The sequence below is a fragment of the Mesocricetus auratus genome, unplaced genomic scaffold, assembly GCF_017639785.1.
Source record: "Mesocricetus auratus isolate SY011 unplaced genomic scaffold, BCM_Maur_2.0 Super-Scaffold_100007, whole genome shotgun sequence".
NCBI classification, from domain to species: domain Eukaryota; kingdom Metazoa; phylum Chordata; class Mammalia; order Rodentia; family Cricetidae; genus Mesocricetus; species Mesocricetus auratus.
In genome coordinates, this window is record NW_024429191.1 from 41,412,752 (window position 1) to 41,425,717 (window position 12,966).

A 12,966-nucleotide genomic window follows, 5' to 3' on the forward strand; every position below is an offset into this window, starting at 1 on the left:
GAGTCAAGATGTAGCTACCATAGGGGTCAGAAGTCCGGACCCCTTTCTCCGGTAAGAGAAATACTTAGACGGGTTAAATACTTAAGTCAGAGCTAGCCAGTAAGAAACAAGCAAGGCCAACAGCTTCATAATTAATATAGCCTCTTGTGTGTTTATTTGGGACTGATGCGGCTCTGGAACCAGGCTGGCCGGAAGGCTTCCCTTTACAGGAACAATGTTTAGTCTTCTTTTTTTCTTACATGAAATCTTCTGGATGTGTTAGGTTCTTGATCACACAGCCAGCCCTTGGATTGTTTTATTGAACTAATTGCTTTTCAGTTGATAATGGTATTGCAAGGTTTAAAGTCACATAGGTGGAGAATTGTGACAGTTGTTTCAGACAATTGTGTGTCTGCACCTTCCTTGTTTTCCTTTTTTTTTTTTTTTTTTGATTATTGGCTACCAACATTAAATAATTGCTTTAGGAAAATCCTATATACAATTTGGTACCAAGCAGAACAAATAGATTTATTATATATCTAGAGACAATTAGACTTGCTTAAAAGTTAATTGTTCGGTATGCTGTTGCATAACGTTTAATGCTGATACTTCATGTAGCACTTGTTTATGTCTTTGGGATTCATAATTCCTTCCTTTTGCCATTGTAGAATGTACTGATAAAAGCTGTGACACAATTTCTGTGTTTCATACAATAGAATGATCAGGTATTTGAATATTTTAGCAACTTTTTCCCTTATTACTCACATATTTAAATTTCTTCCATTTTAATTTTGTGTGTTGATACGTGTATGCCATGAGGAGCAATTGGAGGTTAAAGGATAACTCATTGAACCACCTTGCTAGCAAGCTCTCTTTTATTTTGTCTTCTAAAGATTAATTTGTGTGTGTGACTGTGTAAGTATATGCCAGATGTGTATAGGTGGGCATACACATACGGAGGCCAAGAGTATCAGATTTCTGGAACTGGAGTTAAGAGTTTTGAACTGCTCAATGTAGATGCTAGGAACTGAACTTTATGATCTCTTGAGCAAAAAGTGCTCTTAACCACTGAGGCATTTCTCTAGCCCCCACACCTCTCTGTTTTCTCCAGCTCTGGAATACCAAGCACACTGAACATTCACAAAATAGCGAATGAGCTGGACGTGGTAGTGCACACCTTTTATTCCCCAACTCTCGAGAGGCAGAGACAGGTGGATCTTTGTAAGTTTGAGGCCAGCCTGGTCTACAGAGTGAGTTCCAAGAAGCCAGGAATCCTGTCTTGAAAAACAAAGCAAGACAAAAAATAATAACAATGATGATGATATAATAAAAGATAAAACAATGAAATGTGTGAGGTGATGAGTTTGAAATCTATTACTTTCTTAGAAGAAAGTTATATGATGTTTTTCACATTGATTCCTTCCACTTCTCTTCAGAATTTCGTTTGTTTTCATATTTTAAGTGAAAATATTAGTGAAGAGTTGAAAGTACTTGGTTTTATGAGTGTTAAAACTTGGAGCCTGGGTTTTAAGCATGTGTTACTTGGGCAGATAATTTAACATCTTTGTTCTTAGTTTCCTTATCAGTAAACTGTGACTAACAACGCACCGCAGAGACATGTCTACAGCTGACTAGAGCATTCACACTGAGAGTTGGGAGCCGTACAGGGTGAGGTTGGATTGCGTTAACCACTCTCAGGGTCACATCTCTCCTTTATGAGCCATACCTTTTCTTTGGCTTTATTAGTTTCAAAAAGGGCAGTTTTAGGTTTCATTATCTATAGTTTCCTGTTTTGTGTTTCATTGTTTCTATTTTAATCTCTGTTGTTATAATCTTTACCATCTGGGACTTATTTTGCTCTTTTTTTTCTAGTTTATGTGAGAACTTAGGTTACTAGTTAAAATTTTTCTAACTTACCTTCATCTTATAAATTTTGGTACATTTTCATTTTGATTTCAAAATATTTTCTAGTTTTTCTTACACTTTCCTTGGTAACTTATTTAGGAATGTGATTATTTTCAAGTTTCCTTCTGTTCATCTTGACTTATTCTTATGTGACAGATAGGATGCTGTATGTGTTCAGCCCTTTGAATTTATTGGCATTTGCTTTATAGTGTCATGTGAGGTTTTTCCTGGCAAATGTTATATTTGGGATTTCTAACTACTAGGAATTGAACCTTGAGCCTCATGCCTAGTGGGTACTGGGTAGAATGTTAGAAACATTTTTTAAGTCTGGCTGATTTATAATGAATGCTGTCCAAATTTTCTCTGTCCTTACTCATTTTGTCTGGTTTTTCTAGATAACATTCTGTAGTGATCTTTTTTACAAAATCAACTTTTTGTGAGCTTCTTTACCTCCCAAGCCCAGCCACTGACTGCCAGTATTTCTGATAACCACCCAAGAGTTCCAGGTCTCTTTATAGCAAATTATTCCTTAACCAGAAAAACAGATTCTTTCTAGTTATTTCTCACAAATTTTAGTTTATTATTCAGATTTTACTGAGTACCTTTTCACTGTTTTGTGTTGAAGCTGTGGTTTAGTTTCTTTCTTTCTTTTCCTTTCTTGTTTTAATTTTCATTTTTTAATTTTAATTCTTCAGTGTGTGTTTGACCTTAGGGACCTGAAGCAGTTCTCTGCTTTCCCTCTCTTTTGTTGTGTTAAAGTAGGAGGTCTCCAGGAGAGTGAATGGGAAGTCTTTAGCAATCCCATCTTGTCAAACCAGTATTTTACCTAGTTGCTTTAGGGTCTTTGTTTTGATTTGTTGTTGTTAAGCCTGCCCGTGTATAATTCTGTCCTGAATTTACTCTTGTTTACCTATGTATTTGTGTGTGTGTGTGTGTGTGTGTGTATAAATGTGCAATACAGAGAAGGGCCAATATGTTTTTAAGTTTTGTTTTGTTTTTGGTTTTTGATTTTTTGAGACAAAGTTTCTCTGTAACAATTCTGGCTGTCCTGGAACTCTCTTTGTAGACCAGACTGGCCTGGAACTCATTGAGATCCCCCTGCTTCTGCCTCCCAAGTGCTGGGATTAAAGGTGTATACCAACACCACCCAGCCTATGTTTTTAAACTTTATATGAATGATATCATATTGTACAGTTGCTTCCTGCAGTTTGCTTTTTCTATGGAACATTTTATTGTGGAGATTTTGTTACACCTAGTCCATTATACCCCATGAGGAAGGAGAGAGACACAACACTTATTGGTTCTAAAGATTTATTAAATCACCACACAGTCGCATCACTGAGCTATCAAGGACAGCCCCAAACAGGAAGAAGTGGGGTTTATAAGCATAAAAATCAAACATTTTCTGCCAAGTTATTGCTACAATTTTCACCAGTCAGAAATCAAAGACTAGGGACTTCCATCATTGTCAATTGGCATATAATGCAAGCTTTTCAGTCCAAGCAGTCAGATTCATTTGTTCCTTCTGTGGTTAGGAACAGCTGTAATGTTTCTAGAGAACTGAAGATGCATAACGACTATTCCTATGGTTTGGGGAGAGGTTGGTCAGTCATTGGAAAGTTCTCAGCTACTCTAGGGCCTGGAAACCTGAAGTTTATTTCACCTTGCAGGTAAAATGGAGTCTGAAATCAAAATGGCAGTACTCAGCCCAAGGTGCATTTGCCTGCTCCCTTCATTCTCCCTTGTCTTGTGACTAATGCGAAGAATCCTCATCTAGGGGCTCGAATAGATGTTGTACTGTGCCCTTAAAATCATGAGCTTCACCACTCCTGTCTGATCTTGAACAAAGCATGCAATGGCATTGATAATGCAGGGGGCAAACAGCAAACAAGGAACAGGAGGGATAGGGAACCGATTAGACATGAAGAGGGTTGTCAACCAGGAGGACCAGTAGAAAAGTGATTCATACCAGTCGGAACTTTGTTTTCTTGACTGCTCTCTAATGAGGAGATTTTCTTTAACTTTTGTTAGGGTCTCTTTAATAACACCTGAATGGTTGGCATAGAAGCCATGTGTTTCTCCCACGGCCATACATAAACCTGCTTCCTCCCTAAAGAAAAGTAAGTCCAGCCCATGGTGGTTTTGCAAGACCACTTTAGTCAGTGTGTCAGCTTGATTTTCTAGGAATGAGATGGAAGAATGGAGATGGGAAATGTCTGTGTTGGTTTGTTTACTTAGGACCGGCAAGTTACCATCCCTGTGATTAAGGCTGCTGTCCCAAGAGCTGTTGACCCTGCAATCCCTGCTCCTATCAGGAAGGGACAAGTATAGGAAGTGCCCTCCTAGTGTGTAGTAAGCTTGTAGTCCTCATATGCATTCTCCTTGCCTCCCCGTCTTAGTGCAGGACTTGAGGCACAATATGAACTAATACACAAACCTCAGGCTTGTCCTAGGGAGAGGCAAGGTATCAAGCCAGAAGTACAGGCAAACCAACTTGATGGAGGATCAACAAGAGGGTATTTTGGTTTAAGGCAGACCATTTGGTGTTAGGGAGAATGTAAGTACTGGAGTTTGTGTAATTTGAGGAGTAGCGTAATATTGCTAGAGGGTAGTTGAAAGAGTGAAAACAGGTTCCTTCTCCCTGGTGGTCCCCCAAAGTTAGGTTGGGTGTCCATGATCAAAGAGCTTGGGAGGATACAAGGGGAACTATTGTGAGGGTTGATGGGGTGCCTTCCTTGAGGATAATCCCAATGTAAAAGGGAGGTTTGAGGGTCTAACCAAAGCCAACAATCAGTTGTGAAGTTAGGATGGTTGGCTTTCAAATAAGCATATGTAGCTTTGATTGATTATCCTAAGCAGGGCAATTTCTCCAGCAGAGCAATATCTGAAGGTGGAAGGGGGGCATTGACCACAGGGGTTGGGACTGGTGATGACTGGGGCCCCATAGGTCTGGCCTCCTTTTTGGGGAGAAGAGGCTGATCTTTTATTTTACCAGAGGTCCCATGGGTCTAGGAGGACTGGGAAAAAGCTAGTTTCTGGATGGTGAATTCCTTTCCTGGGTCTTTGCCTAGATTGTTCTCATTACCCCCTTCCATCTAAAAGGGGGAAATAAATCCAATGTTTAAGAGATTGCATGTCCTGGGCACAGGAAGAGTTTTCCTCCATGTGAATATCTATGTCTTCATCTCTATTGATTCCCCATCCTGGGACCCAGGTCTCACATCCCCAGTGGTCACAGTGAAACTGACCTTCGATGGTACATGTAGATCCTTTTTCTGCTGAGTAGACATAATATTGTCTGCCCCAAAGTTTTCTTTCTGCTTCCACCCAATGGTCCAAGCATCCTCAGGATATTTTCCTTTTTGAGAGACATAGAATGTGGACCATAGGATATAAACGTCCAGTTTAAATTTGGAGACTGAGACATAAGTCTCCTGTCTTATTTCAGAAATGATCTGTCTTGTTTGGGTATTTGACAAACTCCAGATATATAGTTTGGACTGGTAATGCCCCAGGCAGTGTAATTGTGGTAGGCATGGGGCAAGCAATGTTATCATTAAGAAGGTTGAGAAATAATTCTTTTATCTTTATAAAGTCCTTGGGGTCTTGGTGAATTCTCCATCACCGGGCTCTTGCTTCTTGGGTTTCTTGGATAGATCCAGACTTAATTGGGAGTGATGGATCCAAGGCTTGATGCTGTTGATCTTTATGATTGTTGGGTAGTTAAGGTCACAATATGAGGTGTCTTTGAGCGAGGAGACATGGTCTCAGTGGGATGTGGGATGTGGGATCCATATGAAGTCTGAACGGGTAGGGTTGCAATGGTTGAGGTCAAAAGGCATTTCTGTCAATTTCTTGGTGGGAGGAGTGGAGGTCCTGGATAAACTGAAGCAGATAGTCATTAGAAAGTCCATCTAGAGCCTCTTGGCTCAGTATGGGATGGGGATGGGGGTGGTGCGCTCCCATAAAGGATTTCAAAGTCTGTTAGTCTGAAAAGGTGGGGGTATTATAAGTCCCAAGTAGGGCCATGGGAAGGAGCATGGTCCAGTCTGCACCAGTCTCCAGGTCAGTTTGGTCAAGGTTTCTTTTAGGATTCTATTCATCCTTTCTATCTGACCTGAACTTTGGGGTCTATAAGCACAATGAACTTCCATTCAATCCCCAACATTTTAACAATTCCCTGCATAACCTGAGAAACAAAGGCAGGGCCATTATTAGACCCCAGGGCCACAGGAATCCCAAATTGAGGGATAATCTCTTCTAATAGATTTTTTTAGTCACTATCTGAGCAGTTTCCTTTTTAGTAGGAAATGCTTCAGTCCAGCCAGGGACTATGTCAACCATAACCAGTAAATATTTAAAGCCGGACCTGCCAGATCTTATCTTGGCGAAGCTGATTTCCCAAAACCTTCCAGGAGTTATACCCCTCTCTCTTTCACCTTGTCCTGCTTCTTTGTGAGTTTTGTGTTAGTTTGTTGCCAAGATAGGCAGTTGGTAGTAATATCCTGTAAAAGACTAGTTATAGTTAGCTCATGGATAAAATAGATGTGACTAAGCAGCAACTGTTCTTTCCTAGGTGGGTCCCTTGGTGGAACTGCAGGACGAAGTGTCTACCCATAGATCTTGGCCAAATCAGGCAGCCATCAGCTGTCTTTCTCCATTTTCCTCCTTGATATCCATTTTTGGTCTGTCTCCAGGTATCCTCATCCTCAAGACCACATGTGGGTCCTGGAGCAAGCAAAATAGACTTAAACCAGGACATTCCTGATCCCAATAATGGTCTTCTCTGCTGCTTGTCAGGCTGCTTCATCTGCTTTTTTATTTCCCATTTCCTCCTCTGTCCTTTATGATGACTGGGGCAATGGGTAATTGCCACCTTATTAGAGCCCTGAATGGCGTGAAAGAGGCCCAGAATCTCCTGCTTGTTTTTAATAGTCTTTCCCTGGCTGTCAGGAGTCCCTGTTGGTAGTACATGCCCTCATGGATATGAGCTGTGGCAAAGGCTTGCCTGCTGTGGCTGTAAATATTGACAGCTTTACATTTCCCTAGAAGCAGGGCTTCAGTGAGCTTGATGAGCTCAGCTGGCCTCTTGTGCTGACGTGCTGGGTGGAAAGGCACTGTGCCACAGGACTGTCCAGTGTGGCAACCACTGCCCCCATGCAGCATTTGTCTTGTGCCATGTAACTGCTTCTGTCTGTGAACATTTCAATATGACATGAGATGGGGAACCCCCAACCCTGCACAGTCAGGTTGCCCAGGTCTATCTTGTAATTTGTCATTTGCTTACTGATTTGTAATGGCTTTCATTGCTGCAGTTTTATAGTGGTGTTCATGTTTTTAAATCAATCTCTGGCCATGACTCATCCCTTGGGTCCGGCCATACACCCTAGGTTTGAGCCAGGATCTACTAACAGTCATGTTGTGACCTCTCATGGAGCACTGGCTGGAGGGTTTAAGGCCAAAGACTATTGGAAGAGAATCTGAGGAGACTCTAATAAGGGAGCTTGATAATGAGTCAAGTCAGGTGGTGGTCATCCAGGGGCCTGAAGGCTTATAAACACAGTCTCAATTGAATGGGGGCATGGTGATGGTTAGAGTTTGACCCATGGTAAGTTTGTTAGCATTCTTGACTAGTAGGGCAGTGGACATGATAATTCCTAGGCCTGGGGAGACCCTGTTTCAAAAGAGAATGGTGAAGGGATGAGTCCACAAAATAAAACTATCTTCTGCAGTCAGAAAACAAGCATACGCCTGTGGTCAGCTGGAAAGTTACCTTCATTCAGTGTTTTACACTAGCATTAGGGAGGAGGAAAGGAACACAAGCAGAGGATCTGCTTTAGAGACAAAGCTTTGCCAATGTGTGTTTATTCACCAGGAGTTGAAGTCTGGGGTTTTAGTCTGTGATGTTTTGTGAGGTATACCCATTAAATGGAAAGAAAAAGTGAATATTTGGTACGACAGAAGTGAACGCTCTGGATCTGATCAATTTCAGTGCTTCCCCTGGTCTGGTGTGAGGAAGCTTTGGGTTTTGTCAGTCTAAAGCATCATTCGTTCACAGAGGTTGGGATTTGGCCGAGATCCTTTAAGCAGAACTTTCAAAGTGTGTCTACTTGATAAATTTTGATTATGAAACATACTTTAGCTGTTATTTTAGCTGTTATTGGGTATTTAATAGCCCCCTTTCTCAGAGGGATAACCTTGGAAGCCAGGGATGACTATGTGAAAATAATGTGTTCTTATCCAGTTCTGTTATGTAGCAGGCACTGCCAGCAGCCATGGGGTTTCCTTGATGGTCCTTCATAGCAGCTGGCCAGCCTGAGTTTGGCCTCTAGCCTTATCTCCTGCATCTGTTTCTCAGTGAAGTCTGGTTTGATTTTCAATACAACATGAGATGGGGAAACCCCAACCCTGCACAGTCAGGTTGCCCAGGCCTATCTTGCAATTTGTTATTTGCTTACTGATTTGTGATAATGTTCCTTGCTGCAGTTTTTTTAGTGGAATTCATGTTTCTAATTTCTGTAATTACAATTGATAAGCTTTATTATATCTTCCCTATTCATTTCAGTACCCTTGTTTTTAATTCTTTTCATTTGTTTACTCAACAAACCAGCCACTAAAAAAATTAAGAGCCAGCCACTCTGTCAGACATTGAGCTGTAGTTGCAGAGTTATGACATCGGGGAGCTGACTTTCCAGGGGAGGAAAGACATAGTGAACTTTTGCCTGTATGTTGATGATGTGCTTGTGCTGCACATGATTTCAGGCCTGGCTCTACATTTTGTACGAGTTTGAAGGCCTTTCTGGATTCATAGTTAATCAGACCATTTACAGACGCAGCAGAAACTGAGCCTCCATGCCATCCATTTGGGGTTTTAGCTAATTCCTAAAATTAGGCACCATGACCACAGCAACTCTTATAAAGGAAAACATTTAATTGGGCTGGCTTACAATTCAGAGGTTCAGTCCATTATCATCTTGGTGGGTCATGGCAGTGTGTAGACAGACATGGTGCTAGAGAAGATGCTGAAAATTCTACATCTTGATACGCAGGCAACAGGAAATGAACTGAGACATTGGGTGTGACTTGAACATATATGAGACCTCAAAGCCCACCCCTATAGTGACACCCTAACTTCCAATGAAGCCATACCTATTCCAACCAAGCCACATCTCCTAATAGTGCCATTCCCTAGAGCTTATAAGGGCCAATTACATTCAAACTACCACCAGGTGGGGAGTAGGAGCTGGGGAGGGACTGCTATGCTCAAGTTTTCATAGAGATAACCTTTTACTAATGGAACTTCTATACTTACTTTGTTGCTGTAGCATTTCCTCAGATTCCTGTTTAACACACTTATCTATGCTAATATAGTGTATATACTGAGCTACTTTGTATATTTGAGAATTCCCTTTGCTTATATTTTAAGTATAGGCTTCTATAACAAATCTTGGTTTCTTCATGTACTGGCTTTAAGTAGTATATGTTTTTCTATGATTAGAAATAATATGTGGAAGATATAACTAAAGTTTGAAGAAATGAATGTGCTCCTCATATTTCAAATGACCCTCTGGACTCTTATAAATGGCCTGAACTTCTTACTCAGTTTTTATTAAACTATCTGAATTTTTTCTTGTCTAACTTAGCAGTTCCTATATTTCAAAGAATCATGTTTCAATAAATAATTTTGTGGGGCTTTAGAGTTGGCGCTGTGGTTCAGAACCCTGTCTGCTCTTCCAGAGGACCTGGGTTTCATTCCCAGCACCCACATGAGTAACTCCAGCTCCAAGAGATCTGATGCCCTTCTTCTGGCCTCTGGAGGCACCAGGCATACAGGTGATGCACAGACATATGCATGCAGGCAAAACACCTATATTCATAAATAAAATAAAAATAATTACATTTTTTTTTCTTGGAAAAAGAAGTCCTTTTGGGCCAGTGAAATAGCTTGGAAGGTAAAGGCAGCTGCTTGAAGACTTGGTTTCATCACTGGACCTCACAGGATGAAGGAAGTTCTTCGCACAAGTTTATGTTAGCCCCCACACCGTGCTGCCATTACAAGCATGGGCCCCCATCAATAAGTGTAATTTTTAAACATTTTTAAGTCATTTCTGTACATTGTGTGAAATTTTCTCTCGACAGCAGAGAGAAGCCTTTTCATTCTTTTTTTTGGAATTTCTTTTATGGTGCATTTTCTGTGTCTGTCTGTCTATTTATATCTCCCCCCTCCCCTCATTTTGAGACAGGGTCTTTAGATAGCCTTGGCTGTCCTGGAACTATGTAGACCTTGAACTCACAGGGATCCTCCTGCCTCTGCCTCCCGAGTGCTGGGATTAAAGGCGTGCACCACCAACGCCCGGCTTCCTCATTCACATTTTTAAAGCTTTATTATTTTATTATTTAATTTATTCACTTTTTTAAAGATCTATTTTATTTTATATTATGACTGTGTTTTCTGCATTCAATTAAGTGTACTGTTTGCGTGCTTGGTGTCTGGAGTGGCCAGAAAAGAAGCTCCATATCTCTGAGGCTGGAGTTATGGCTAGTTGTGAGCCACCATGTGGGTGCTGTGACCCAAACCTGGGTCCTCTGCTAGAGCAGCCAGTGCTGTCAGCCCCTGTACCCTCTCTTAACTACTGTGCCCTCTCTCCAGTTCTGATTTGCTTTATTTTTAATTGTGTGTGTGATGTATAATTGTGTATGTACACACAAACATACATTTATGTGTGTAGGTATGTGCATGTGAGTATAGATGCCCTCAGATTCTAGGAAAGGGTATTGGATTACTTGGACCTGGAGTGAGTTGCCCATTGTGGGTGCTGAGAACCAAATGTATGGCCAGAATGTGCCATGACTTTAAAATGTATTTAAAAAATATTTTTTAGAAATATTCCAAGCATTTTACCTCATTAGTTGTACTCTCTGCCCACCTCTCCTTTACATATAACAGAATCACTTTGCTCTAGAATTGTCACTTTGTTCTTTTACTTATCATTTGCTTGTTTGGTATAGGATCCAGAGCCTTGCACATGCTAGGTCTTTTAAAGTTATATTGATGTATTTTATAGTTGTATGATCTAAAAAGATCATTTAGAAACAGGAACATTTAAAGAAAGTTAAACTAGGCGTGGTAGGACATGCCTGTAATGCCAGCATTCAGGAGGCTTGCAAGTTGTATGCATGTCTCAAGGAAGGAAGGGAAGTGAGGGTGAGAGGGTTGCATGCATGGCCATGCCCCAAGTTTTTCTCCTGGGTTCTGGCATCTGAACTCCAGTCTTCATGCCTGTCCAGCATACACTCTTAGCTACTGGGCGATCTCTCCAAACCACTCCCTACTTCAGTATATGAGACAAGGTTTCATGACTCCTATGTTAACCTCACTTTGTAGATGAGGGTGACTCCTTATTCTCTTAACTCCACTTCCAAGTGCTGGAACTATAGGCGTGTGCTACCAAACCCAGACTGTACAGGGTTTCATGAAAGATGGGTAATCGTTCTACCAAATGAGCTCTAGCCTTGCCCTCAAAAGTTGTCATTGACTTTTTTTTTTTTCGTTTTTTTTGAGGCATGGTTTATCTGTAGCTTCAGAGGCTGTCCTGAAACTCACTCTGTAGACCAGGCTGGCCTCAAACTCACAGAGATCCACCTGTCTCTGCCTCCTTAGTGTTGGGATTAAAGGTGTGCACAACCACTGCCCAGTCTATTATTGATCTTTTATAATTAAGCAAAAGCAAATTATTTTAGATTTGTGCTTTTTAAACTTCATTTATTTAACTTTCACTATTTCATTACTCAGACTACTATGCTCATCCACCACAGCTGCATTGTTTTATTCGAACTATCTCTTCAGTAACTGATCATAGTGTTACTTAGTAACATATTATTTTTAGCATTTTGTATGCCATTTGTCAATTTTCTGAAAACCTTAGAAGATGGAGAAGGAATGATAGCTCTGCTGGTAAATTTTAGTGGACATCTTCAGGTGCCTAAAACTAGCTAATAAGCGAAGACTGGTTGCTCATGCCTGTATCTTTGTCCTTGGAAGGCTGAGGTAGGATTGATAGAAGTTTAAGTCCAGCTGAAGCTATAGGAAAAACCCCTACCGAGCAGCCTGTTTCTGGTTCTTTGTGGGCTTCAAATTGTTCTCATTCATCATGTCTCCTACTTTATTCTGAGGTCTTATAAAGCTGATACTAGGCCCTGTTTTCTAGATCTGTAGTCTCATGCTCTTCATGTCGTGTCAGAGGTATAAAATTTGAAGTCACTTCAGATCCCAGTTCTTATTCTTGGAAAATTGGATTATGTCCTTTAAATTTGACTTAAGATTAAATTCGACTTGAGACCATCTCAGAATTCCAAGTATTCTTGGTTTCTTGCTGCATTGTTTTCTTATACCCTAAAATAATTTTCATTGGTCCTAGACTTTTTGTTATTAAGTTTATCTTAAACCATCTTTTCTTTCGAGACTGGGTTTCTCTTTGTAACAGCCCTGGCTGTCCTGGAACTCACTCTGTAGACCAGGCTGGCCTCAAACTCAGAGATCTACCTGCTTCTGCCTCCTGAGTGCTAAGATTAAAGGTGTGTGCCACCAAGCCCAGCTACTTAATCATCTGATTACCAGTTTCCAATTTTAAAATATTCAATATTTGAATTGATCTGTGAACTCTTTAACTATTCAGAATGGGGATAGGGTATCCCATGATTTCAGGCAGCCTAATTTGTCATTTTTTGTCATTTAATTGGTCCATTCAGTTTCCTGTAGCTAGGAGTTTACCTAAGTGACCTGAGACATTCAGTGGAACCTGGTGGCCACAATGAAGAAGTTCATTGGCTTCTTTTTTCACCTTTGTAAATAACTGTTTCATTCTCACGATGCCTTTATTTTTCTTCTTAGTGGAAGAGAAAGCCAACACCTACCTTCTCCTTGGCATGTGCTTAGATTCTTGTGCACGCTACCTGCTCTTCTCCAAGCAGCTATCACAGGCACAAAGGATGTATGAAAAAGCCCTGCAGATTTGTCAAGAAATACAAGGTGAAAGACACCCACAGGTAAAGGAGGAAAGCATTTCTGAGCAACAGTGCATG

The 12,966-nt window shown here is 40.8% G+C and overlaps 1 protein-coding gene across 6 annotated transcripts in view; it reads left to right on the plus strand.

The window, feature by feature from the left end:
- Ttc19 (tetratricopeptide repeat domain 19) overlaps nt 1-12,966 on the plus strand; it is a 60,724-nt gene that overhangs the window by 14,211 nt on the left and 33,547 nt on the right. For all 6 annotated transcript variants that reach the window (XR_005878253.1, XR_002382276.2, XR_002382275.2 and 3 more), the window contains exon 8: nt 12,776-12,930. Coding sequence is in view for 3 of the 6 variants with exons in the window: in XM_040748832.1 (XP_040604766.1) it covers nt 12,776-12,930 (155 nt within the window). In the remaining 3 variants the exon portion in view is untranslated. The remainder of the gene's footprint in view (nt 1-12,775; nt 12,931-12,966) is intronic.